Here is a 26,293-nt window from a genome sequence, read left to right as displayed (position 1 = left end):
TTTATAGAGTGTATGTGGTGTTGTTTGTGTGCATGATTGTGTATAATGCAGTCTTCCATTATGTGTTGTATGGTATGGGGTGAAGTGTTACATCCTGGGCAGCTGTTCACTATGCGGTCATCCAGCCTGGATGAAGGTCCTGGAGCCGCAGCGTCTACGTCGTGGGACCACCCCCCAACCCCAAGAGTTGGGGGCCAAACGGTGGCAACCAACCCTGGCCACCAGCTCTACGCAGGTGGAAAGGGAGTTGGAAGGTAGGGTTGATGAAAGAGTATTGGGATGGTTTGGACATATGGAAAGAATGAGTGAGGGACTATGTATGAGAAATGAATTGACACAGCCCGAAGGGATTTCTCTCCGTCTTCTCCCTTTCTGCATGAGAGGATGGAGAGGGAGGGGTCGCCAATTTAATGAAGCGGCCTTGTTGTGGATGTGCTGTGTCTTGCAACAATGCTTCTGGCCTAGGGCGTTGGACAAGATGCAGGGATGACCTGTCCTCTAGGAGTTGCCAAGATAAGAGGGTAGATGGGAGTGGAGTATGTAGGGGATGGAATGGGTGGGAGTGGTTTCTATGCCTTTGATTTATGGCTACCTCCCTTGTAAGGGGGAAAAGCCTTTGGTATATGTACGTATGTATGTATGGAGGGAAGTTGAGATATCTGTGGAATAGGATAAAGATAAGGATTGGATGAAAGGATGATGTGGTGTGAAAGCATATTCTTATCTGCTCTAAAAATTTTGAGTGGATATGAAGGGGGTGTCACCATATAATGAAGCAGTGGGGTTAAGTAGATGTATAGAAAAGAAACTTTGAATGATACTGTTGAACAAATCTCACATTACCTATTCTCATTAGTCTTGGGAATTGGATTGACTTGTATATTTACTTTTTGATGAGTTAAACTCCATATGAGGACGGAGGCTTTATTTGTACGACCTTTCACTTATTACAGCTTTTTCAAGTACAAATTGACATACATATGCTTGTACTTGAAAGAGCTGTAATAAGTGAAATGTTGTACAAATAAAGGCTCTGTCCTCATATGGTATTTAACTTGTCAGTCTTGTCGGCAACTGCTACTTTCATGAAAATATTTACTTTTATCTGTTGGCTGTATGTTTTCTTGTATGATAAGAACTATACATGTGATCTTTATTGGCAGGTTGGAGACTTTGGTTTAGCACGAGAATATGGTTCCCCTCTTAAAGGCTACACACCCATTGTGGTTACACTTTGGTATCGAGCACCAGAATTGCTTCTTGGAGCAAAGGTATGTATTAATGGATCAGCAGATTTATTTAGTAATTTGAGAGTAGTCAATGCCACAATTTTATTTATTCTTTTTATCTATTTATTATTATTATCTGTTTATTTCCATGTGTTTTTCCATGGAAAGAATGAGTGAAGAAAGACTAGTAAAAGAGGTATGGAAGGCAAATGTGGAGGGAGTGAACATGAGGGGATGTCCTAGGATGAGGTGGATGGATGGGGTGAAGGGGGCTTTGGGGAAGAGGGGAATGTCTGTTGAGGAAGGACGGGAGAGGACAGAAGACGGGTGAATGGAGAATGGTTGTATATGGATGATGTTGTGATGCATGAGGTGTTAGGGGGGTGAGGTAGTATGTGTGAGCAAAATTTGACGCAGCCCGAAGGGATTTCTTCCCGTCTTCTCCTTTTATGCGAGGGGGGATGGAGAGGGGGTGTCGCCGATTTAATGAAGCGGCCTTGTTGTGGATGTGCTGTGTCTTGCGACACTTCTTCTGACCCAAGGCAGTGGACAAGGTGCAGGGATGACCCGTCATCCAGGAGGTGCTAAGATAAGAGGGAGGGTGGAGGGGTGTGGAGTGTATTCAAGGATAGAATGGGTGGGAATGATTTTATGCCTTTTCCTTTTTGGCTACCTCCCTTGTAAGGGGGAAAAAGCCTTGGTATATGTATGTATGTTTATTTAACCCCTTCCATACGGTGCAGCACACGTAGGCGTCATGGGGAGCGAGTGTATTCGCGAGGCTGCCATTGATTATATTTATTGTAGTCGCCCCTCCATAATGACATTCTTTCTAATTCTTTTGTAATCGCATTTTCTATGGTTATCAAAATTCACGGGTGAAGAGAGAACGATCGATATAAGCGGTGACTATATTTTATGATGCGAGTATTATTACGACACGTCGTACGGCTGGCATTGGCTGCTGCCACCGAGATCTAAGTCCATGACGCCTACGTGTGCGGCACCGTATGGAAGGGGTTAAGCAGATATGTGAGAAAGCTTTAGGAAATGGTAAGGCTGCTTTTTGGGCCTTTATGGATTTGGAAAAAGCTTATGGCATGGTAGACAGGAAGACACTGGGAGGTGTTGCAAGTATATAGGATAGGAGGAAAGCTGTTAAGAGCAGTCAAGATTTTTTACAGAGTAGTAGACCCTGTGTTAGAATTAGATATAGAGTGAGTGAGTGGTTTGAGGTAAAGGTGGGACTTCGCCAGGGATGTCATCACCGTGGCTGTTGAATTTTACAAAGGATTACAAAGGCGGAGCATGCCGACAGGAGACCTTTTGATCCATATTTGAATTTATACATGGATGGGGTGGTGTGAGAGGTAAATGCAAGGGTAATGGACAGGGGATTAGAGATGTAGATTTAGAGAAGCAAGTAGATACCTTTGGGGATTGAAAAGTGTAATGAGAAATAAACATTTGAGAATGGTTAATAAAAGGAGATTGTATGGAAGAGTGATTGTGCTGACATAGTGCATATGGGGCAGAAATATGGAACATAAGAAATGATGAGAGGAAGAGTTTAAATGTGTTGGAGATGAAATGCCTGAGAAATATGTTAGGCTGGATAGAGTAATAAATAAGGAGGTGAGGAGGATAGCAGGGGTGGAAAGGGAGTTGGGAGATAGGGTTGATGAAAGAGTATTGGGATGGTTTGGACACATGGAAAGAATGAGTGAAGAAAGATTAACGAAAGAAGTGTAGAAGGCAGAGGATATGGTGGGTCACAGATTAAATGAAGGGGCCTTGCTGTGTCTTACTGTATTGCTATTGACCCAGGGTAGTGGGCAAGATGCAGGGATGACCCATCATCCAAGAGGAACCAAGAAAAAAGGGAGGGAGGGGTGGTGAATGGGAGTGGAGTATGTAGGGATTAAATGGGTGGAAGTGGGTTTGTGCCTTTGACTTTGGCTACCTCCCTTGTAAGGGGGAAGGGGCCCTTAGTATATTTAAGTACACAAACATACATCTCCAATATTGTTGATGTAATATTCAATTTTGTGTCTTGGCTCCTCCTGTATGTATAATTTTTAATATATCTCTCTGGTACATCTCCAATATTGTTGACGTAATACAATTTTGTGTCAATATATACTGCCCACTAAATTAAAAGCTCATGCTTGTTGATTTTGTCTTCATTTATACAACTAACAAGTCATCTTGTGTTTTCCTCAGGAATATTCAACCCACATTGATGTCTGGTCTGTTGGATGCATTTTTGGTGAATTGCTGGGCATGGAGCCTATGTTTCCTGGTAAAAATGAATTGGATCAACTCAACAAAATATTTAAGGTTAGTAGAGTGGAACTGCTTCGATTGATTATATCTTTGATATATATGTCATATGTTATATATGTTTTGATATATATGTATGTGTATATATGTGTATATATATATATATATGTATGTGTATATATATATATATATATATATATATAATATTATATATTTAATATATATTTATATTTAATATATATTTATATTTAATATATATTTATTTAATATATATTTATATTTAATATATATTTATATTTAATATATATTTATATTTAATATATATTTATATTTAATATATATTTATATTTAATATATATTTATATTTAATATATATTTATATTTAATATATATTTATATTTAATATATATTTATATTTAATATATATTTTATATTTAATATATATTTATATTTAATATATATTTATATTTAATATATATTTATATTTAATATATTTATATTTAATATATATTTATATTTAATATATATTTATATTTAATATATATTTATATTTAATATATATTTATATTTAATATATATTTATATTTAATATATATTTATATTTAATATATATTTATATTTAATATATATTTATATTTAATATATATTTATATTTAATATATATTTATATTTAATATATATATATTTAATATATATTTATATTTATATTTAATATATTTATATTTAATATATATTTATATTTAATATATATTTATATTTAATATATATTTATATTTAATATATATTTATATTTAATATATATTTATATTTAATATATATTTATATTTAATATATATTTATATTTAATATATTATATTTAAATATATATTTATATTTAATATATATTTATATTTAATATATATTTATATTTAATATATTTATATTTAATATATATTTATATTTAATATATATTTATATTTAATATATATTTATATTTAATATATATTTATATTTAATATATATTTATATTTAATATATATTTATATTTAATATATATTTATATTTAATATATATTATTTCTAATATATATTTATATTTAATATATATTTATATTTAATATATATTTATATTTAATATATATTTATATTTAATATATATTTATATTTAATATATATTTATATTTAATATATATTTATATTTAATATATATTTATATTTAATATATATTTATATTTAATATATTTATATTTAATATATATTTATATTTAATATATATTTATATTTAATATATTTTAATATATATTTATATTTAATATATATTTATATTTAATATATATTTATATTTAATATATATTTATATTTAATATATATTATTTCTAATATATATTTATATTTAATATATATTTATATTTAATATATATTTATATTTAATATATATTTATATTTAAATATATATTTATATTTAATATATATTTATATTTAATATATATTTATATTTAATATATATTTATATTAATATATATTTATATTTATATATTTATATTTAATATATATTTATATTTAATATATATTTATATTTAATATATATTTATATTTAATATATATTTATATTTAATATATTTTATATTAATATATATTTATATTTAATATATATTTATATTTAATATATATTTATATTTAATATATATTTATATTTAATATATTTTATATTTAATATATATTTATATTTAATATATATTTATATTTAATATATATTTATATTTATATATATTTATTTAATATATATTTATATTTAATATATATTTATATTTAATATATATTTATATTTAATATATATTTATATTTAATATATATTTATATTTAATATATATTTATATTTAATATATATTTATATTTAATATATATTTATATTTAATATATATTTATATTTAATATATATTTATATTTAATATATATTTATATTTAATATATATTTATATTTAATATATATTTATATTTAATATATATTTATATTTAATATATATTTATATTTAATATATATTTATATTTAATATATATTTATATTTAATATTATATTTATATTTAATATATTTATATTTAATATATATTTATATTTAATATATATTTATATTTAATATATATTTATATTTAATATATTTATATTTAATATATATTTATATTTAATATATATTTATATTTAATATATATTTATATTTAATATATATTTATATTTAATATATATTTATATTTAATATATATTTATATTTAATATATTTATATTTAATATATATTTATATCTATTTAATATATATTTATATTTAATATATATTTATATTTAATATATTTATATTTAATATATATTTATATTTAATATATATTTATATTTTAATATATATTTATATTTAATATATATTTATATTTAATATATATTTATATTTAATATATATTTATATTTAATATATATTTATATTTAATTATATATTTATATTTAATATATATTTATATTTAATATATATTTATATTTAATATATTTATATTTAATATATATTTATATTTAATATATATTTATATTTAATATATATTTATATTTAATATATATTTATATTTAATATATATTTATATTTAATATATATTTATATTTAATATATATTTATATTTAATATATATTTATATTTAATATATATTTATATTTAATATATATTTATATTTAATATATTTATATTTAAAATATATTTATATTTAATATATATTTATATTTAATATATATTTATATTTAATATATATTTATATTTAATATATATTTATATTTAATAATATATTTATATTTAATATATATTTAAATTAATATATATTTATATTTAATATATATTTATATTTAATATATATTTATATTTAATATATATTTATATTTAATATATATATTTAATATATATTTATATTTAATATATATTTATATTTAATATATATTTATATTTATATATATTTATATTTATATATTTATATTTAATATATATTTATATTTAATATATATTTATATTTAATATATATTTATATTTAATATATATTTATATTTAATATATTTATATTTAATATATATTTATATTTAATATATTTAATATATATTTATATTTAATATATATTTATATTTAATATATATTTATATTTAATATATATTTATATTTAATATATATTTATATTTAATATATATTTATATTTAATATATATTTATTTATATTTAATATATATTTATTTATATTTAATATATATTTATATTTAATATATATGTGTATATATATATATATATATATATAGGGAGCTCACTGGCTGAGGGGGTTAGGGTGTCATTACTTGTGGCGAAGGTTGAGGGGATGGCAGTTTGAATCCTGCCACCGACGAAGTTGAACCAAGGGCATGGTTCATTAAATTCCACACTACAAAGTCCTCTGTGAGGGGCACTGTGGTAGCCTTCTGATAAGGAGGAGTTTGTGACATTAAACCATATTGTCATATATTTATATGATTTTCTATATATATTATAGAAGTGTCACAATTATTTGTTTTGCTTACTGCAGGACCTTGGCACACCTAGTGAGAAGATATGGCCAGGGTATCCTCAGCTACCAGTGGTGAAGAAAACACAGTTTGCAGATTATCCATACAATCATTTGAGAGAGCGTTTCAAGTCAAGATTGTCAGACCAGGGCTTCAGTCTTCTTAATAGGTATGATGATTCCCTAAGAATTACGTTGGATTTGCTGATGTTTTGTATTTCACTTGTAATTTTGATTTCAATCAAGATGTAATATTAAACTTGATGAGTTTAATTTTTGCTATGCTATGGCTGCAGCCCATGTCAGCAAAGAAACCCACAGATTGGTCACAGGAGAAATGTGATTAATTTTTGGTCTGTTTTCAACTTAATAACCATGTGATGGCAATCTCAATGTGGTCCTTCCCCAACAATGCTGCCAGCTCAATCCTTGGTACTCCCCCCCCCCCTATCTCTCTGTCTCTCTCCCCCTCTCTCTCTCTCTCTCTCTCACACACACACATACATACATACATACATATGCATATATATGCCCTTTCCTACTTACAAAGGTATTTACCTAGTCAAAGAATGTATCCACCCCATACACACTAGAACCCATCTAATGCCCCACCCATCTCAGCACTCCATGGATGAAGGGTTATCTTTTTCTCCCAACACACTGCTCAGGTCAAAGGCAATGCAGTGAGGCACAGCACTTCCATAGCTGGGCCCAATAGCTCCACCACTTCATTACATAGAAACCCTTCTTCATCTGTTTATAGTCTTCCTCCAATTTTTTGCACTTCCCTGGTTCATAGACATTCTTCATGCATACAAGGCCCCATTCACCTAGTCCATCCACCACATTATTAGTATGCTTCATCATTTGCATCCTCTCCTGGTGGCAGACTTCTGATAATATGTGGTAGGGGTGGAGATGACCCCTCATCCATGAGGTCCTAACGTCAGTCATTCAATCTGTTGCCTCAGGTCTCTCTTGCAGGAGACCCACAGCTCCCATTGAGTGGGCCAATAGGTCACTCAGGGAAGAAATATTGTGTTATCAAGGGATTGTTGGAATGGGGCTGTGTAAAATCTCTCGGTATCTTCTGTGTTGTGGTTGCATGTATCGAAGTTTGATTCTGTGACCAGGCCTATTCTCTGTTAGTACTGTCTGCTATTGAATGGTTGTTGGGTGGGTGTATGTAGGTATAGAAAGGAAAAGGCCTTGTGATGTATTGTGTATGTATTAAATTTGAATATTCAGCAAAGCTATGCTTTTTGCAGATTCCTTACGTACAACCCAATGAAACGTATTACATGTGAGGAGGCCAGAAAACACGATTACTTCCGAGTAGAAGTTCCCCTGCCCATCAGCCCATCCATGTTCCCCACATGGCCTGCCAAGTCCGAGAACCCACATCCCCGAAGCAAGAAGGGCAACGTCACTCCCAAGCCTCCTTCAGGTGGAAAGAATTTCAAGGATCTGGTAAGAATGTGGAGACCTTTGGACCTTTCGAGTTATCTTTGGAAGGAATTGTTCTGGCTATATATAAAGGGCTTTTTTCCCTCTTATAATGGAAAGGAAGGTATGGTGAATGGGAATGGAATATATGGGGATGAAATGGGTGGGAGTGGATTTATGCTTTTGACTTTGGCTGCTTCTCTTGTAAAGGGAAAAAAGCCCTTGGTATATGTATGTATACATTATTAATTAGATAATTTGTTAAGGTTTGACTGAACTTGAATATAAACATGGGTTATTTGGATTGATGTGTTCTTTTTATTTTTTCAGGGTGATGGAGATGATGAAGTTGCAGCAAAAGGGTTCTTTGTAGGTGGATCTCAAGCTGGACCTGGGTTTACTCTTAAGTTTTAATCCCAGATATGCAATAACACAGCTGGGGCTTAAATATTCACCCTGAATAAGCTAAGCAACAATTCCCAGTTGCCCTCTCAACATAAAGAAGAATGAAGTTATGATATGTATTTACACAGGAATGAACAGTGTTTCAGGAGACAAGAATGACCCAATTTGGAAATGGCATAAATGACGAGAGAGAGAGACTCGAGTGAAGGATACCAACCCTTTAGATATAGGAAATAATGCAATAGATTTCTTTAATAAAAAAAATACATCAATTGGTTCTACTTTCAATCCTCCATATTGTATGTTTTTGTTTATAAAGTTATTCTATTCTGTCTTTATTACAAATAAGTGTATCACAACTGAACCCACAAAAAAAGAAAAAAAAAAATCTTGCAAGTAAACATTTGGAAGGTCCTCAGGTCCTCCAACTATCAATGTATCACAAGACGCCTTCTGTAGAAGAGGTGGAGGAGTCAAAGTATAAACCCATCCTACACCCATCTCTTACATACATACATACATATACCAAGGCTTTTTCCCCCTTACAAGGGAGGTAGCCAAAAAGGGAAAGGCATAAAAACACTCCCACCCATTTCATCCCTACATACACTCCACACCCCTCCCACCCTCCCTCTCATCTGAGCACCTCCTGGATGACGGGTCATCCCTGCACCCTGCCCACCGCCCTGGGTCAGAAGCAGTGTTGCAAGACACAGCACATCCACAGCAAGGCCGCTTCATTTAATCGGCGACCCCCCCTCTCCGTCCCCCCTTGCATATAAGGAGAGGACGGGGAGAAAATCCCTTCAGGCTGCGTCAAAATTTACTCACACATACTACCCAGCCCCCCCCCTGCCCATTTCTCCTCATGCAATCACAACATCATCCATATACAACCATTCTCCACTCACCTCTGTCTTCCGTCCTCTCCCTTCCTTCCTCAACAGACATTCCCCTCTTCCCCAAAGCCCCTTCACCCCATCCATCCACCTCATCCTAGGACGTCCCCTCATGTTCACTCCCTCCACATCTGCCTTCCATACCTCTTTTACTAGTCTTTCTTCACTCATTCTTTCCATGTGTCCAAACCATCCTAATATTCTTTCATCAACCCTATCTCCCAAATCCTTTTTCACCCCTGTTCTCCTCCTCACCTCATTTCTCACTCTATCCAGCCTAGTAACCCCCACCATACTTCTCAGACACCTCATCTCAAATACATTCAAATTCCTTCTCTCTTCTTCTCTTATGTTCCACGTTTCTGCCCCATACAGTGCTGTTGGCACAATCACTCCTTCATACAGTCTCCTCTTCGCATCCATTCCCAAATGTCTATTCCTCATTACACTCTTTAATCCACCAAGGCATTTACTCGCTTCTCTCAATCTACATTCTACCTCCACCTTCACTCCACCTTTTCCTGCTACACTTGCACGCACCCAAGTATCTAAAACTATCCACTTCCTCCAGTCGCTCTCCCTTAATGTTCACTTCCAGTCTACTGCCACCTTCACCCCTTGTACATCTCATCACCTTACTTTTACCTACATTTATCTTTAGCTTTCTTCTATCACATACTCTCCCAAACTCTGCCACCAGCTTCCTCAATCCCTCCTCTGACCCTGCCACAAGCGCAGTGTCGTCCGCAAACAACAGCTGGCTCACCTCCCACTTTTCTCCATTTTCTTTAACCATCTCCAATCCCTGACCCACTACCCTAGCATTCACCTCTCGCACCACCCCATCCATGTATAAGTTGAACAGCCAGGGCGACATAACGCATCCTTGACGAAGTCCCACCTTTACCTCAAACCACTCACTCTCTCCATTTCTAATCCTGACACAAGCTCTACTACTCTCATAAAATCTCTTGACAGCTCCTAGAAGCTTTCCTCCTATCCCATAAATCTGCATAACCTCCCACAGTGCCTTTCTGTCTACCCTATCATAAGCCTTTTCCAGATCCATAAAAGCCCAAAAAACATCCTTCCCCTTTCCTATAGCTTTCTCACATATCTGTCTTACCACAAAGATCTGATCTACACAACCTCTACCTTTCCTAAATCCACACTGTTCCTCACCAATTACTCCTTCTGTTCCTCTCCTAATCCTCTCAATTAAGATCCTCCCATAAGCCTTCCCTACTACACTTAACAGGCTAATCCCTCTGAAACTACTACATTCACACTTGTCCCCTTTTCTCTTACCCATCCAAAAACCCATTCACTGTATTGTCCATTTTAACTCTTCATGGATGGATGAAGAGTCCTCCCAATTCCCCACCATTCTGCTCTGGCCAGGGGCGACACAGCACCTCCACAAGAAGGCCCAACAGCCAAAGTTAGTTTGCCCCCATCCACTCAAGAAATATGCAGAGAAAAATCCTTTACACTGCATTATTTCATCCATTTACAACCACTCTCCACTCACACCCATTGTCACGACCCAGATATGGGCCAGGCTAGTTGCGACACAGTTCAGGCAGGATAATCAAGCTCTTCTTTAAAATTAGGCATTATTACACAAAAATAACATGCACAACAAATGGACAGTTATAAAAGATTACTATTTACCAACTAGAGTAGCTGGGTGTGCTCTTGTATGCAGCACATAAGAACAGTTGGAGAAATGGTCTTGATTATGGTGTAGATGACTTGATAAGGAATGTTACCAAAAGAGACAGAATCCAGAATGTTTCCATCAGACAAGAATTAGGAGTGGAAAATATCCTTAAATTCATTGAGAAGGGACAGCTATGATGGTTTGGCCATATAAAAAGAATGAACATCAACAGATGTCCAGGAAAATATTACGAGTGGAGACCTGAAGGAACAAGACCAGTAGGAAGACCCAGAGTGAGGTGGAAGGACAACATTAGTAGAGCAGCGGAAGCCAGGGGAATCTTGAAAATATTGAAAACCAGCATCTATATGAAGACCAGATCAGATGGAGGGACTATATAAAGCAGAACAACTGACGAGCTTTAATGCTTAACAGGAGACTGGTAAGAAGGTAAGAATGAGTCTTGATCATGATTACTTGAAGTCACACTAATGGTCTCTGGAACAAATGGGTAGTTTGAGGTGAAGCATATGTACAATAACTTCTGGTAGTTGGGAACACATGATATGTATGGATATTTCATAGTTGAGAAATAACAGTGTCAAGTTGCACATAGTCCAGCAGCAGTCTGGAGATGTCCAAAACAATTCAGATAAACACAAAGTCTTGGTTGAAAGGACTTGTTTAATGGGATTGTCGTAATCGACAAATATAGAATAATTTCTAAGTAGATTCAGATGAGCCCTGGGTGTCTGCTTCTTTTCCTCTTTGTTCTTTTTGCATTCTGGATCTATTTCTGGTTCTCTTCTCTATTGACTCTCTTCTGTGTCTCTCTCTGGTCTCTAGGGTCACTGCTTTGGCTTGTATGTACCCTTTTATTCACAAGGGCATGACACAGCACAACCACAGGATCCTATTCCCGCTAAGGATGTGACACCCATCATTTACCCCCTTCCTTGCTCAATGTGTTTATTGTATGTATAATAGACAAGGAATGTTAGTTGTGATGGATAAGGCATCGGGTGCAAGAGGGATGTCTGTCAAGCAAGGAAGAGAGTCAGCAAGAGACATGGTATGGATGATAAACTGATGCAGCCTAGAGGGATTTTTGTCTGCTCTGGAAATTCTTGAATAGATGAGGTGGAAGGTAGTTGTATAATGAGACAGTGGGGCTATACCAGGTCCTGTTGTGGTACTCTTGCTGCATTGCCTCTTACCTGTGCAGTGTGTGAGGACAGGAGTGACCATTCATCCAAAAGGAGCTATAATGAATGGAGCAACAAATAGGTTCTATAATGGTGAAGGGTGAACCTATGCTTTGACTTGGTCATGCCTCTTATAAGGTATAGTAGTATGGATAGTATTCAAAGTCTTGATTATTCAAAATTTATTTCACATGAACACAATACATAAACCCAAATAATTTGTGTAAGTTGGTTTGCATGTGTACTGGCTTGCACCATACATGACTTGATAATTTTTACACAGCCTGGATTTCAAAATTATAAGATGCAACAAGGCATAACATGAGCAATGCACTAAGAATTAATCAGTAAGTACTATGGGACTGATGGCATATATGTCAAACTGTAGTCATTGAAATAGAAAGAAGATTAGGGAGTGGTGGGATGAAGCAAGGTAGTTTGTAGAGGCAAGCTTTCACAGATTGGTTACAAAATAGGATGAGAGGTACAAAGAGAAGAGAGGTAAAGGCATAAGATAAAGGAGACAAAGAGGAGAGTAGATGTGAAATGGGGTAAGAGTATGACAAATTTTTTAAAGTAATAAAAAGATGTTTTGGAAAGAAATTAAGATAGGAAGAGGAGGTGAATTAAGTAGAGGGGAAAAGGTAAAAGGTGCAGATGGAGAGATGATAATGGAAGAGGAAGATGGGCAGAGTATTTTAGGGAGTTGCTAAATGTGAAGGAGGATAAGGAGGGAAAGGTAGTTGCAGTAGAAAGCACTAAGAAAATGTGATGACTGAGGAAAATGGAGGAGAAATAAGGAAAGATGAGGTGAAGGCAGTTGTTAAGATGAGAGCAGGTAAGGCACCTGGGTTGGATGAGTGTCACACGCAATGTCTAAGAAAAAGAGGTACAGTGATGGTGGACTGGCTGGTGAGGTTATTTAATGTTTGTTTAAGAAAGGGTAGAGTGCTGGAGGACTGGAGTGCCTGTATAGTTCCACTCTACAAGGGAAAAGGGGACAAGTGTGAGTGTAGTAGTTTCAGGGGGATCAGCTTGTTAAGTGTATTTGGGAAGGCTTATGGGAGAGTCTTGATTGTGAGAATTAGGAGAGGAACAGAGGGAGTAATTGGTGGGGAAGAGTGTGGGTTTAGGACAGGTAGGGGTTGTATGGATGAGATTTTTGTGGGAAAGCTTTAGGAAAAGGTAAGGATGCTTTTTGGGCTTTTATGTATTTGGAAAAGGCTTATGATAGGGTAGACAGGAAGGCAGTGTATTGCAGATACATGATATAGGAGGAAAGCTTTTAAGAGCAGTCAAGAGTTTTTATGATAGCAGTAGAGCTTGTGTTAGGATTAGAAATGGAGAGAGAGTAGTTTGAGGTAAAGGTGGGACTTCATCAGGGATGTGTTATGTTGCCCTGGCTGTTCAATCTATACATGGATGGGGTGGTGCGAGAGGTAAATGCAAGGGTAGTGGGTTAGGGATTGGAGATGGTTAAAGAAGATGGAAAAAGTGTGAGATAAGCCAGTTGTTGTTTGCTGACAACACTGCACTGGTAGCAGAATCAGAGGAGGGATTGAGGAAGCTAGTGAGAGTTTGGGAGGGTGTGTGAAAGAAGTTGAAGATAAATGTGGATAAAAGTAAGGTGATGATATGTACAAGGGAAGAAAGTGGCAGCAGACTGGAAGTGAGTATTAAGGGAGAAAGACTGGAGGAAGTAGATAGTTTTATATAATTAGGTTGTGAATGTGGCGGGAAAGGGAGGAGTGGAGTTGGTGGTAGAATGTAGATTGAGAGAAGCAAGTAAATGCCTTGGAGAATTAAAAAGTGTAATAAGAAATAGATATTTGTGAATGGATGCTAAGAGAAGATTGTATGAAGGAGTGATTGTGCCCACAGTACTGTATGGGGCAGAAACATGGAACATAAGAGAGGAGTTTGAATGTATTTACCTTGTATCTTACGGGAAGGGGAGCTACACTCATGGTGCCCCATCTCTGTATCTCGCCATTTCTAATTTGCTCTTAAATTCTTGTATTCTTTTTGCACATACTATTGTTTTGTCTGTTTCATACATCCACCACTCTGTGGGGTAAGCTTTTTTTTATGTCTCTTCTATAACTGTCCTTTTTGAGTTTCTTTCCATGTCCTCTTGCATTTCTCTTATCACAATTTAGTAAGTCATCTCTATCAAGGATTTCTACATCTTTCATAATTCTGTAGATAGTTGACAAGTCACCTTTCTCTTCTTTGTTCCAGAGTTGGTAGTTCTAGTTTTGACAATCTTTCTTCATATGACATTTGTGATAGTGTTGGGGCCATCTTCATAGTTGCTCTCTGGATTCTCAATTTTCTCTATATTCTTTTTAGTACTAGGTGACCATAGTGTCACTGCATACTCCAATTTGGGCCTTATCAGTGTGACTAATATTTTCTTTACTATTTCTTTATCCAAGTAAAAGCCACTTTTATTGATCTTAAGAAGCTATAGGTTTCACCGACAATTTTGTTTATATGTTTGTCAGGGGACATATCTTTTGTGATGATCACTCCCAGGTCTTTTTCCTATCCCACTTTCATTACTTCTTTTTCACCAATTCTATATTGTCCTGATATCCTTTCTTTACTATTTCCAAATTTCATTATGCTACCTTTCTTTATGTTGAAGTCCACTTCCCACTACTGACTCCATTCCCAGACCCTGTTCAGATCTCTTTGTAGTGGGTCACAGTCTGTTTCAGTACTCACTTTCTTAACAATTTTGCATCATCTGCAAAGAAGTTCATGTAACATTCCACACCCTCATCCATGACATTCACAAAGCAAACATTATTGGAGCCAATACTGATCCGTGTGGAACTTCACTAATTACCTCTTCCTAAGAAGAATTCTTATCTCTGAGCACTATCATTTTTCTTCCATGAAAAAAGTCCTCCATCCATTTCAATAGTTTTCCTTGTATCCCTCCAATGGTTTCCAGTTTTCTTAATAGTCTTTTGTGAGGAACTTTATTAAAAGCTTTTTGTAGACCTAGGAATGCACAATCAGCCCCTATGTCCCTTTCCCGTATTATGTGTAGTAGTCTTGAGTAAAAACAGATAAAATTTGTGGTACATGATCTTCCCTGTCTAAATCTGAATTATCTTAGGATCTTGTTCTCCTCCAGATATTTCATCCATCTACTTTTTATAACTTTTTCAAACATTTTAGCTATCATGTTTGAGATGAGATGCTTGACAAGTATGATAGGGGTTACTAGGCTGGATAGAGCGAGAAACGAGGTGAGGAGGAGAATGGGGATGGAAAGGGAGTTGGGAGATAGGGTTGATGAAAGAATATTTGAATGGTTTAGACACATGGAAAGAATGAGTGAACAAAGTTAGTAAAAGGTGTGGAAGGCAGAGGTGGAAGGAATGAACATGAGGGGGCAACCAAGGATGAGATGGATGGATGGGGTAAAAGGGGCACTGGGAAAGAGGGGAATGTCTGTGGAGGAACGATGGGAGAGGACAGAAGATAGGGGTGAATGGAGAAGTTTTATATGGATGATGCTGTGATGCATAAGGGGGAGTGGGTGGGAGATAAGGAGTGAGGGAGTATGTATGAAAAATAAATTGACACAACCTGAAGGAATTTCTCCCCATCTTCTCCATTTCTGCATAAGGGGTCGCCGACTTAATGAAGTGGCCTTGCTGTGGATGTGCTGTGTCTTGCAACACTGCTTCTGACCCAGGGCAGTGGGAAAGATGTAGGGATGACCCATCATCCAGGAGGAACCAAGAAAAGAGGGAGGGAAGGGGGTGGATGGAAAAATCCTTTGGTATATGTATGTATTATTGCTATGAGTAAAAGAGAACAATACAGCAGTGACTTTATATTCTATAATGTGAATGGTGTGATGCAAATTATATATGGCAACCAATGCTGTGTGGGAATTTGAGTCTTAATGAAGTGGTTAAATGTATTATTTGATGATTTTTACATCATCAACAAGCACCTATGTCAGGGCCTACTGAGGAGGTGCTGTGTCTTGCTACATTGCCCCTGACCCAAACAGTGTGGTAACAAGGGACTGGAATGACTTTTCATCCATGATGTGAACTAAGATGGGAGAGGTGATGAATGTGTTTAGGTTCTGCGTGTGCCTTGATTTGGTCATCCCCCTGGTATATATGTACATTTACGATGCATAATCAAGCTCTGAAATATGTCTTCTTTCAAACACTCATTACACCTGACATTTCTTAAATCATTTTATGATAAGATGTTAATTATTCCAGATTTAATTATTGTTATAAATACATATACTGACTAAGAGCAAGACCTACAATAATTTTCAGGTTAATGCAAATCAACTATATCTTTCATAATGTCACTTCTTACAAATTCTTACATTTATATTTCATAATTTGTATTTTCAGACATCTTCAGCATCCTTCTACAAATAAACATCACTTTGAAGTCATGTCTAGGGTAAGCCAGTACACATGCACCACAAAATAATAATGTGCATGGGCTAAACAACACTAGAGTAAGGAGATAGGAATGCTCTGGAAAACCATTAAGTAAATCAAAATTAAATATATTAATAATGGTGATTCTGGAATGGCTATTTCGACACAGAAGAGGAGAGGGCCTTCACACATAACTTCTGCTAGCACAGCAGTAATTAGAACAAGCTTCAATGGAAGGCATTAGCAATTCGTAAGCAGCAATCACAAATAAGTATAAAGTGAACAGGACAAGAGAGCACATAGTAATGAAAATAAAATAAACAAAAAAATATGAATAAAAAATGTATAAACAATTCCTTGAAAAAAAATAGTTCAAGATGATTTTATACAACAAAATGTAACATATGTCCATAGATAACGACAGTTTGATGATCAGCAATGATTTTCTGAAATGTTGCCAAGACAACTGCCTAACTAAAATCTGTGAATACAAAGAACAAATACTAAAGGATGACTACTTAATATGTTGTACACAAATCACTGATAATGCTGCATCTTGGTGCTACAGAACATTAAACACACATTGCCCACAGTAATATGCTATGTAATCCCTCAAGTGATCTACCATATACAATTCACATAAACATAACAAAACTCAAAAAAGGAGAAGAAAGAAAGGCTGTTGTCTACTCCAAAACAAGTAAGATTATAATACACTTTTATGTATAGACAAAATATGAAGAGCTAGACTTGGCCTAACTAAGGATACCAGCCTCGGGACCAGCCGTCCTATGATGCTCTGTCAACATTGTCATGAAAAATATAAATTTGGGTAGTTATTCAAATATATTCTTTTTACACATATTCACTTGTGATTTATACATAAATGAATCTATATGTACCACTGCAATGCACACAAGACACATGGCTAATATGATGCCTCAGACCTGAGGCACCAACTCCTCTTCGTTCACATGAAAAGCATATTGACAAAACGACAGAAGTACCCGAACGCAGACTATTACATAACAATATAGGTTTCTCCATGCCTGTCTTTCAAAAAATACTCCATAAATATAAATATATCTATTTTAATGTCAAGCTTTTTTTTTTTTATATTAACTCTTATGGGAAGCTCAACAATTGTAAACATTAAGCTGACAGGATACAACATCCCTTTATGAAGCCCTCAAAGTCTCCATACAAGTCATACAGAAAGTACTACTTACAATACAATTAACTTAGATGAGCAGCTATTGGACCTGTATCCCAGACGCAAGTTGTACTGTATAGCTGCATGAAGACATTTGAGCTTACAGGTTTTCATAAGATTTTTATATGCCGGGGTCTTGCATCAATGTGGTTTTTATAAGGCAATTATATACAAGGTAACAACTTCCATTCTCATCAAATAACAAATCATTACATATTCACAGTAAATAGTTAAAATAATACTTCATTTTTGTTCTGTTGCAAGGAATAAGAAAAATGGGATACTAACATAGAAACAGAGAACAGAGAATAACAAAACCTAAGGAAATGAGAATGAGGAAGAAAAGAGGAAACTGGCAAAAAAAAAAGCAAACTTTTTATATTTAACAAGTGATATAGAATACTTAACTAAAAATGAAAAAGACTGAACACCTTATTGACACAGTGGAACCATTGTGAAAAAAAGCAAACTTTTTATATTTAACAAGTGATATAGAATACTTAACTAAAAATGAAAAAGACTGAACACCTTATTGACACAGTGGAACCATTACGAATGCTAACTGGAAGGTTTCAAGTGATGCAAGACAAATACTGTGAGGGGTATTAAGGGATGATCACTGAAGAGAAACAAGTAGTAACACTTTAATAAAATCACAACAGTAAACCTATAGGAACCTCTAACAAGAAATACGAGGTAAAGGGAACATCTCAGGATCTGCATGAGATAGGAAAAGGAATGTAGTCACATTACTTCCTTGCATTTGTATGAAGCTGTAAAACTGGCAAATTTTGATGATGTTTCTGAAAGAATGGTGTGAACAATAAGGAATGTATAATTTGTATGTAATGTTCATCCTGCCTTGAGGCTGTTGAGTATGTTGCAAAGTGCAAGAATAGTAGTGGTCCCCACAAATGTGAGAAAGAGAGTGTAGCAACCAGTAACACTTCTCAACAGCCAAAAGCTTATGAAGAAAACCATTACACAAATGCATCAAAATAAATACAATCAAACTCATAGTACTATTTCCATCTCCACTATGCTGCTTTCACATTTAATACATAGATATCTTGTGATAGAAATAATCAAATAAATTAAGCTGAAGGCGGCCTTTTCCTTCTACGATGTTACCTGACAACTAAACATATAATTGTTCCACAGACCACAAATACAGTTTCCAATATACAAATATTTTTCCCACAAGCAAAAAATGGGATTGGGAGTCAATACAATTACTACCACACAAAATATTCAGAAAAGACTATTTGACAACTTATATGCAAAAAATATATATATACATCTAAAACAATCTTAAATAAGGATTAGGTAACAGATTTATATAACAACTTTTAATATACCTCCTCTCCTTTTGAATCTTAAGACACACACATTGTATATAATTTAAGAATATCATTCAAGTTTATTATGAGTAGCTGGACCACATAATGATAGATAAAGCAAATTATGTCATTGCTATAGAAAGTATGTCTACTTTATCTGTACAACCCTCAATATAATAACTATTGCCTCAAGTTCAATTTACTGGAAACTTACAGCCCCACAATATTCAGCAAAGGTCCTTGGGCACTCCTACAGAGAACTGCATTGCTTATGATGTAGCATAGGACAAGGTGACCCTGAGGTGGGAGGGGTGGATGAGTGTGTTTTGTGTGTTAATGATGTATGTTACTGGTGTATGTGTGTGTGCATTTACACACCCACAGAGGGTGGAGTGCTTGTATAGATCCACTTTACAAGTGAAAACGGGGACAAATATGAGTGAAGTAATTTTGGAGGGATCAGTCTGTTAAATACAGATGGTATAATCATATAGGAAGGTGTTACTTGAGAGGATTGGGGGGAACAGAGGTAGTAATTGGGGAAGAACAGTGCCAGTTTAGGAAAGGAAGAGGATGCATGGGTCAAATTTTCATAGTGAGGCAGATATGCAAGAAATCTTTGGCAAAAGGAAAGGATGATTTTCTGTGCTTTCATGGATCTGTAGAAGGTATATGACAGGGTCAACATTGTGAGATATGTTGCATATATATGGGATAGGGGGAAGGCTGGTGAGAGCAGTCAAATTTTTGTTGAGTTAGTAGCAGAGCTTATGTTAGGGTAGACAAGAGAGCTAGTGGTCTAAAGTGAGGTTTGGGTTGTACCAGGGTTGTGTAATGTCACCAGGGTTGTTCAACGTGTACATGGTTGGGGTAGTACAGAGGTCAATGTGAGGGTGATGGATGGGAGTTAGAAGATAGTAAGTGCAAGTGGAGGATAGTAGGAGGTGAGCCAGCTGTTGCTTGTAAATGACACTACTATTGTGGCTGAGTCAAAGGAGGGTGTAAGACAGCTAGTGGTAGAGTTTGGGAGGGTTTGTAAGAGGAAAGCTGAAAGCAAATGTGGGCCAAAGTAAGAGGAAAGGGTGACAGTAAGTTGAAAACAAGTCTTAAAGAAGAGAAGCTGGAGGAAGTAAAGAGTTTTAAGTACTTAGGGTCAAACACAGCAGGGAATGGAGGAGTGAGGGTGGATCAATCAGTCAATCCATTGCCCTTGATCTCTCATGCTGAAAAAAAGAGGCAGTGTGGGGGTGGAAAGGGAGGGGTTGGTGGTGGTGGTAGTGAAGAAAGGAGGACAGTAGTAACTATTAGTTATCACCTCTCCTTATGTGAAGAAATTGAGAAAGATAATAAAAACTAATAGAATAAGATCCTGGGTCCAATCCAGAAAATAGTGCCAACTCATTTGGGATGCATCTCCAAACAGTGGCACAGCACATGAAATTTCAAAGGCCATCCATCCATATAACAAAGGCTTTTTCCCTCTTATAAGGGAGATAGCCATAATTAAAAGGAATAAACCCACTCCCATCCACCACCCTTTCCTCCCTCTCATTTTAGCTCCTCATGGATGAAAAGTCATCCCCGTACCCGCCCACTGCTGCTTCACTTAATCAGCAACTCCCCCCTCTCTGTCTCCTCGTACAGAAAAACAGAAGATGGGGAAAAAGCCCTTTGGACTGGATCAAAATATCATTCACACACAACCCCTCCCTTCCTTGCATGACATTATTATCTATACACAGCCATTCTCCATTCACCCCAATCTCCTGCCTTCTCCCTTCCTTGCTCAACAGACATCCCTCTCTTGTTCAATGTCCCTTTCATCCCATCCATCCCTCTCATCCTTGGTCAACCCCTTATGTTCACTCCATTGACCTTTTCCTTCCACACCTCTTTTACTAATCTTTCTTCACTCTTTCTTTCCTTGTGTCCAAAACATTCCAATACCCTTTCATCAACCCTATCCTCCATCTTCTTTTCCACCCCTGCCCTCCTCACTCTATCCTACCTTGTAACCCCTACCATACAGCCCAGACATTTAATCTCAAACACATTAAAAATCTTCCTTTCTCTCATAAATTCCATATCTGCCCTATACAGTGCTGTCATCACAATCATCCCTTCATATAACCTCCTCTTTACATCTATTCTCAAATGCTTATTTCTCATTACACTTTTTAATCCTTCAAGGCACTCTTCTTGCTTCTTTCAATCTTCAATTTACCTCCACCTCCACTACTCCCTTCCCTGCCACATGTGACCCAAGTACCTAAAGCTATCCACTTCCTCCAGCCTCTCTCCTTTAAGACTTACTTCCAAATTGCTACCATCCTCTCTCCTTATACATGTCATCACCTTACTTTTACCCTTTTTTCAAAAGCACAAAATGATTTTATGCCTTTCCCTTTTTGGCTACCTCCCTTGTAAGGGGAAAAAGCCTTGGTATATGCATGTACAAAATGAAAAAAGAAAAGAAAAAAGTTATTATATATCATGAATAGCACACCCTACCCATCACACAGTGCTCCATTTAATACAAATGATTATCCATTCATTTAATTTTCAGGGATTCCATTCAGTATAAAAGTTACATGCAGAAACTGGAAAGTAGTGGATGGGATGTAAAGGCCTCAACTACTAGGCCACACTGTTTTGTAAGCGAAGTGAACAATGTCAGACAAAAAGTAGCCAGCACAAGATGGAAATTTGCTAAAAATTCCACCATCTGCCAGCTTTAAATAAAACAATACTTGTGCTTATGGGGTGGGGATGGAGTAATACTGGACTGGTTGAAGGTGCTAATAGGTTAGGTGGCACAGTACTTCCCCTACCCTAGATGATGGCATTTCATGCTACACCATTGACTCCAGATGGAGAAGATCGGGTAGATGAGATCTGAAGAAAAATAGTGGGAAGATGATGATCTCCTTCCACCTCACAGGACCACCACAAGCAGCTACTCATTGTTGGTCCCAACCCTTAACAGAAGAGGCAAGCAACACTCAATTCCTACTGCATCTGTCCCATGCCCTCAACCTTTTTCTGCCTATCTCTGTATCCAACTTTCAATTGACACAGTACAGTGTCATCAAGATGATGATAATTTCATAAAACAATGCAAATCTGTACTTATATGGATCAGCTCTTTGGTTTCAATTCAAATTTGCAATGATGAGAGAATAAGGCAAATAAATGCAAGTGCAAATCTCTATTCCAAAAACCAAGCTAAGATTTGTGGCCAAGTGTTTCTCTCCAGCACCAATAAAATATTCTTTACTGCCCTCAACAAAGAGAACCCTCACTACCCAATATGGATATGATGCATTCAGTCAGTAACCTTTCAACCAATCATAACTATGCATATACTCTTTACTATCAAAAATTTTTTTCTTTCGTTTTTTATTACGATTTCTTAGGTTTTTCATACACTCGTGCTAAGAGTGCTCGAAATATGTTTCCTGGTAATCGCTGATGTTTATTGATGAGCTCCTGCAGTGCTGTCTCCACTCGGACTGCCAGTTCTTCTGCTGTTTCTCCTGGCATGGCCAGCACTGGTTTTCCCAAATGGGTACGCAGCTTGTGTACATGGGAGGAAAAGATATAACTTTAGCTGTCAAATCTCTATTTATTTCTCAGCTAGCCTAGTTTCAGTAAACCCTTAATATGGACAGGGGTTAGATATCTATGACACTGAAGAGTTTAATGTTCTTAGTGAATTATATTTTTGTTACATGAACCAGTTTTTACCAAGTCTATATCTGCATTTTTTAGCAACATACCTTTACAGGAAAGCCACCATATATTGGAGCACAGGGAAGCCGAGTCTTCTCATATATAGTTCTCCAAAGAGCCTGGGGCCATGATACAGTTCTAAAAGCTTCTCGAACATTTTCAGTAAACATTGGTATTACAGGCTGTAAGAAAAAAAAAGAAAAGAATACAGTTACATTTTTCAATACACGAGTCTATGCAGATATGGGAGATAAAGAATTAATTTTCTTAAATGTGGTTGCATAGCTAAGAAAAAGAAGGAGAGGAAAAAAAAGGACTTAACAATAATGGACCAGGATAATGAAAACATTGTTGAGACTATCATAGAACCCTAAGTGCCATTCAGCTACTTGGACTTGTGAAGTAGATCTGCAAGTTTCTTTGCATGTGTGAAGTAACTAGATACAAGGTAAGTTGAGGGATGTCAGTAATTTTAATTTCTAGACCTTTAAATGAAAACCACAGCAGCCAGAAACCTGGTAACAGCCACCTTCTAGACTCAATGACCTCTTAGTTAAGCCATTGGGTCATTGGCCAATGATGGTCACCTACATGTGGTCTTACAGTAAAGACACTGTAAAGGAGTATCTCTACTACTACTACCCATCTTCAAAGGCCTGTAAACTTGTATACATCCTCACTTCTACCTATACATTGATGGTTTGACAACAATTCTCTGAACCAAGAACTACCAATTTCTACCATTTTCCACTCTCTTTCTAAATAAGACAGTGACAAGCCAGTGACTGCTCCCCTTAGTTGAGGAGCCAGCTTGGTTGCTGACAATCTGACCATGTGGCAGATAGTACTGAGTTACATGGTAGCAATAGGACAGCTGCCTCACCTAACCATAACAACTGGAGTGTAAGAGACAGGACCACATGAGCACTGTTCCATTCCTATATACTATAATTAGGTTGACACACACACAGATTCATATCTGTTCAATTTGTCTCCTGTGCTGTGATGAATGAGGGGTGGGAGATGCGGGGTGAGGAAGTATGTATGAGAAAAAAAATTGATGCAGCCCGAAGGGATTTCTCCCCGTCTTCTCTTTTTCTGCATGAGGGGATGGAGAGGAGGGGTTGCCAAATTTCTGAAGCTGCCTTGCTGTGGATGTGCTGTGTCTTGCGACACTGCTTCTGATCCAGGGCAATGGACAGGATGAAGGGATGACCCATCATCCAGGAGGTGCCAAGATGAGAGGGAGGGAGGAGGGTGGAGGGGAGTGGAATATGTAGGGAATGGAATGGGTGGGAGTGGTTTCTATGCCTTTTTCTTTTTGGCTACCCCCCATGTAAGGGGGAAAAACCCTTTGGTATATGTATGTATGTAGAAGGCAGAGGATATGGGGGGGTCACAGATTAAATGAAGGGGCCTTGCTGTGTCTTACTGTATTGCTATTGACCCAGAGGAATGGAATATGTAGGGAATGGAATGGGTGGGGAGTGGTTTCTATGCCTTTTTCTTTTTGGCTACCCCCCATGTAAGGGGGAAAAAGACTTTGGTATATGTATATGTATGTATGGTAAAATATGCATATTCTAAAATCCCATTTCCCATGATTAAGTATATATGGAATACAATGGACAATAGACGTGTATTTCTCAGGGAAGAAAATGGTTAAGAAGAAAGCTGACACTTACTGCTTTTGACTCTACAGCTACTTTGGCATATCCTGTTCTCTTCCCCCACATTAATTGATAGTTGTGGTCGGAAAACTGAGCTTCTCTTACTCCTCCAGGGGAGATGGCAAGGATATGACCCCGTGACAAAGTTTTGACGCATCCACTAACAGTACCTGGGGTCACATGGAAAGCCTCGAGCATCACCTTCCAACCTTTAAAAATAAAATGAATGAATGAATCAATCAATCCACTGACGCAGATCTCTCTTGCAGAAGATCCCCAAGTGAATAAATACAAATCATCAATATCTGTGTTATCCAGAATATATTAAAATTTACCATCAATCTATATAAAACTTATAATAATAGTCTTGTATGTCCTTGTGAAAGCAAGAGCACTTATCATTTTCCAGACTTGGAAACCATAACACATTCACACTTTTCATAAAAAATTTAGTGGGCAGAGATACCAAAATCAGCAGGCAATATGTATTCTCAAAATAAGAGATACTGTAGTTCAGGTGAATTAGTCTTTTGCTGTCAAAGTTTCCATTACAGAGCAATTCTTCAAGCATTGGGTCCAAAAAATGGTTACCTCATTGTAGTGGTCCTGTAAGATGGATGTCTTAAAGAATACCATTTCCCCACCACTCATCTTCAAATCCTAGACCAGGCACAACACCTAAGTCAACTTACATAATCTTTTTTCTTTGTTCCTTCTCCCCTCCCCTCCTCCTCCTCATTATCACCCTCTTACTAGCTGTCGACAAATGATGTAATAATTGTTGCCCCGAGTTTCGCTGATAATCAGCCCTCCCACAAACAAACTTCCTGTTGCACATTCTCTATTGAGGAGGAAAATGAAGAAAAGGATGAGAAGGAGGAGGAGGAGGATAGAGAAGGTGAACAATTGTCAGTAGTTATGTGAAAAAATGGTAAGAAACAGTCAAAGTTGATAATGAAGGAAAGAGCTTGGGCCCATTGCAGAGACTAAGTGCTAGGGACTACACCTCCAAAAGAAAGTCCGGAACTTGAAGGGTTCTGAACACAAGGAGAAGGGAAAGGATTCTCTCTGATATCCAACTTACAGAACCACAAGCAGGTATTCTCTGTTGGGGTCTCATTTGAGAATTATAAAGACAGGAGTGGATAAGGGGAGGGGAAGGAAAGTAGTAGAAATGATGATGACAAATGAAAAATGGGCAAGAATGAAAATTGTCCAGAAATAGATTCATTTTGGAAGTGGG

The 26,293-nt window shown here is 35.6% G+C and overlaps 2 protein-coding genes across 5 annotated transcripts in view; one reads left to right on the top strand and one right to left on the bottom strand.

Moving 5' to 3' along the window:
- Pitslre (cyclin dependent kinase 11B pitslre) overlaps window positions 1-9,164 on the top strand; it is a 50,074-nt gene extending 40,910 nt beyond the window's left edge. For all 4 annotated transcript variants that reach the window (XM_076176784.1, XM_076176782.1, XM_076176785.1 and 1 more), the window contains 5 exons: window positions 1,164-1,271; window positions 3,453-3,569; window positions 7,063-7,211; window positions 8,310-8,511; window positions 8,818-9,164. In XM_076176784.1, coding sequence (XP_076032899.1) covers window positions 1,164-1,271; window positions 3,453-3,569; window positions 7,063-7,211; window positions 8,310-8,511; window positions 8,818-8,901 — 660 coding nt within the window. In that variant the 3' untranslated portion in view covers window positions 8,902-9,164. The remainder of the gene's footprint in view (window positions 1-1,163; window positions 1,272-3,452; window positions 3,570-7,062; window positions 7,212-8,309; window positions 8,512-8,817) is intronic.
- A 3,662-nt stretch (window positions 9,165-12,826) lies between these two features.
- On the bottom strand, window positions 12,827-25,259 carry LOC143020383 (DGAT1/2-independent enzyme synthesizing storage lipids; the record flags this gene model as incomplete). The annotated part of the gene is given in 3 exon segments (XM_076176781.1): window positions 12,827-23,224; window positions 23,428-23,562; window positions 25,066-25,259. Coding segments are annotated over 3 exon segments (503 nt in total), but the record flags the coding sequence as incomplete, so codon positions are not given.
- Between the last annotated feature and the right edge of the window lie 1,034 nt (window positions 25,260-26,293).

The sequence above is a fragment of the Oratosquilla oratoria genome, chromosome 39 (assembly GCF_046742065.1).
Source record: "Oratosquilla oratoria isolate Oo_2021 chromosome 39, ASM4674206v1, whole genome shotgun sequence".
Lineage (NCBI taxonomy): Eukaryota > Metazoa > Arthropoda > Malacostraca > Stomatopoda > Squillidae > Oratosquilla > Oratosquilla oratoria.
This window is presented reverse-complemented; position numbering and strand designations above follow the sequence as displayed.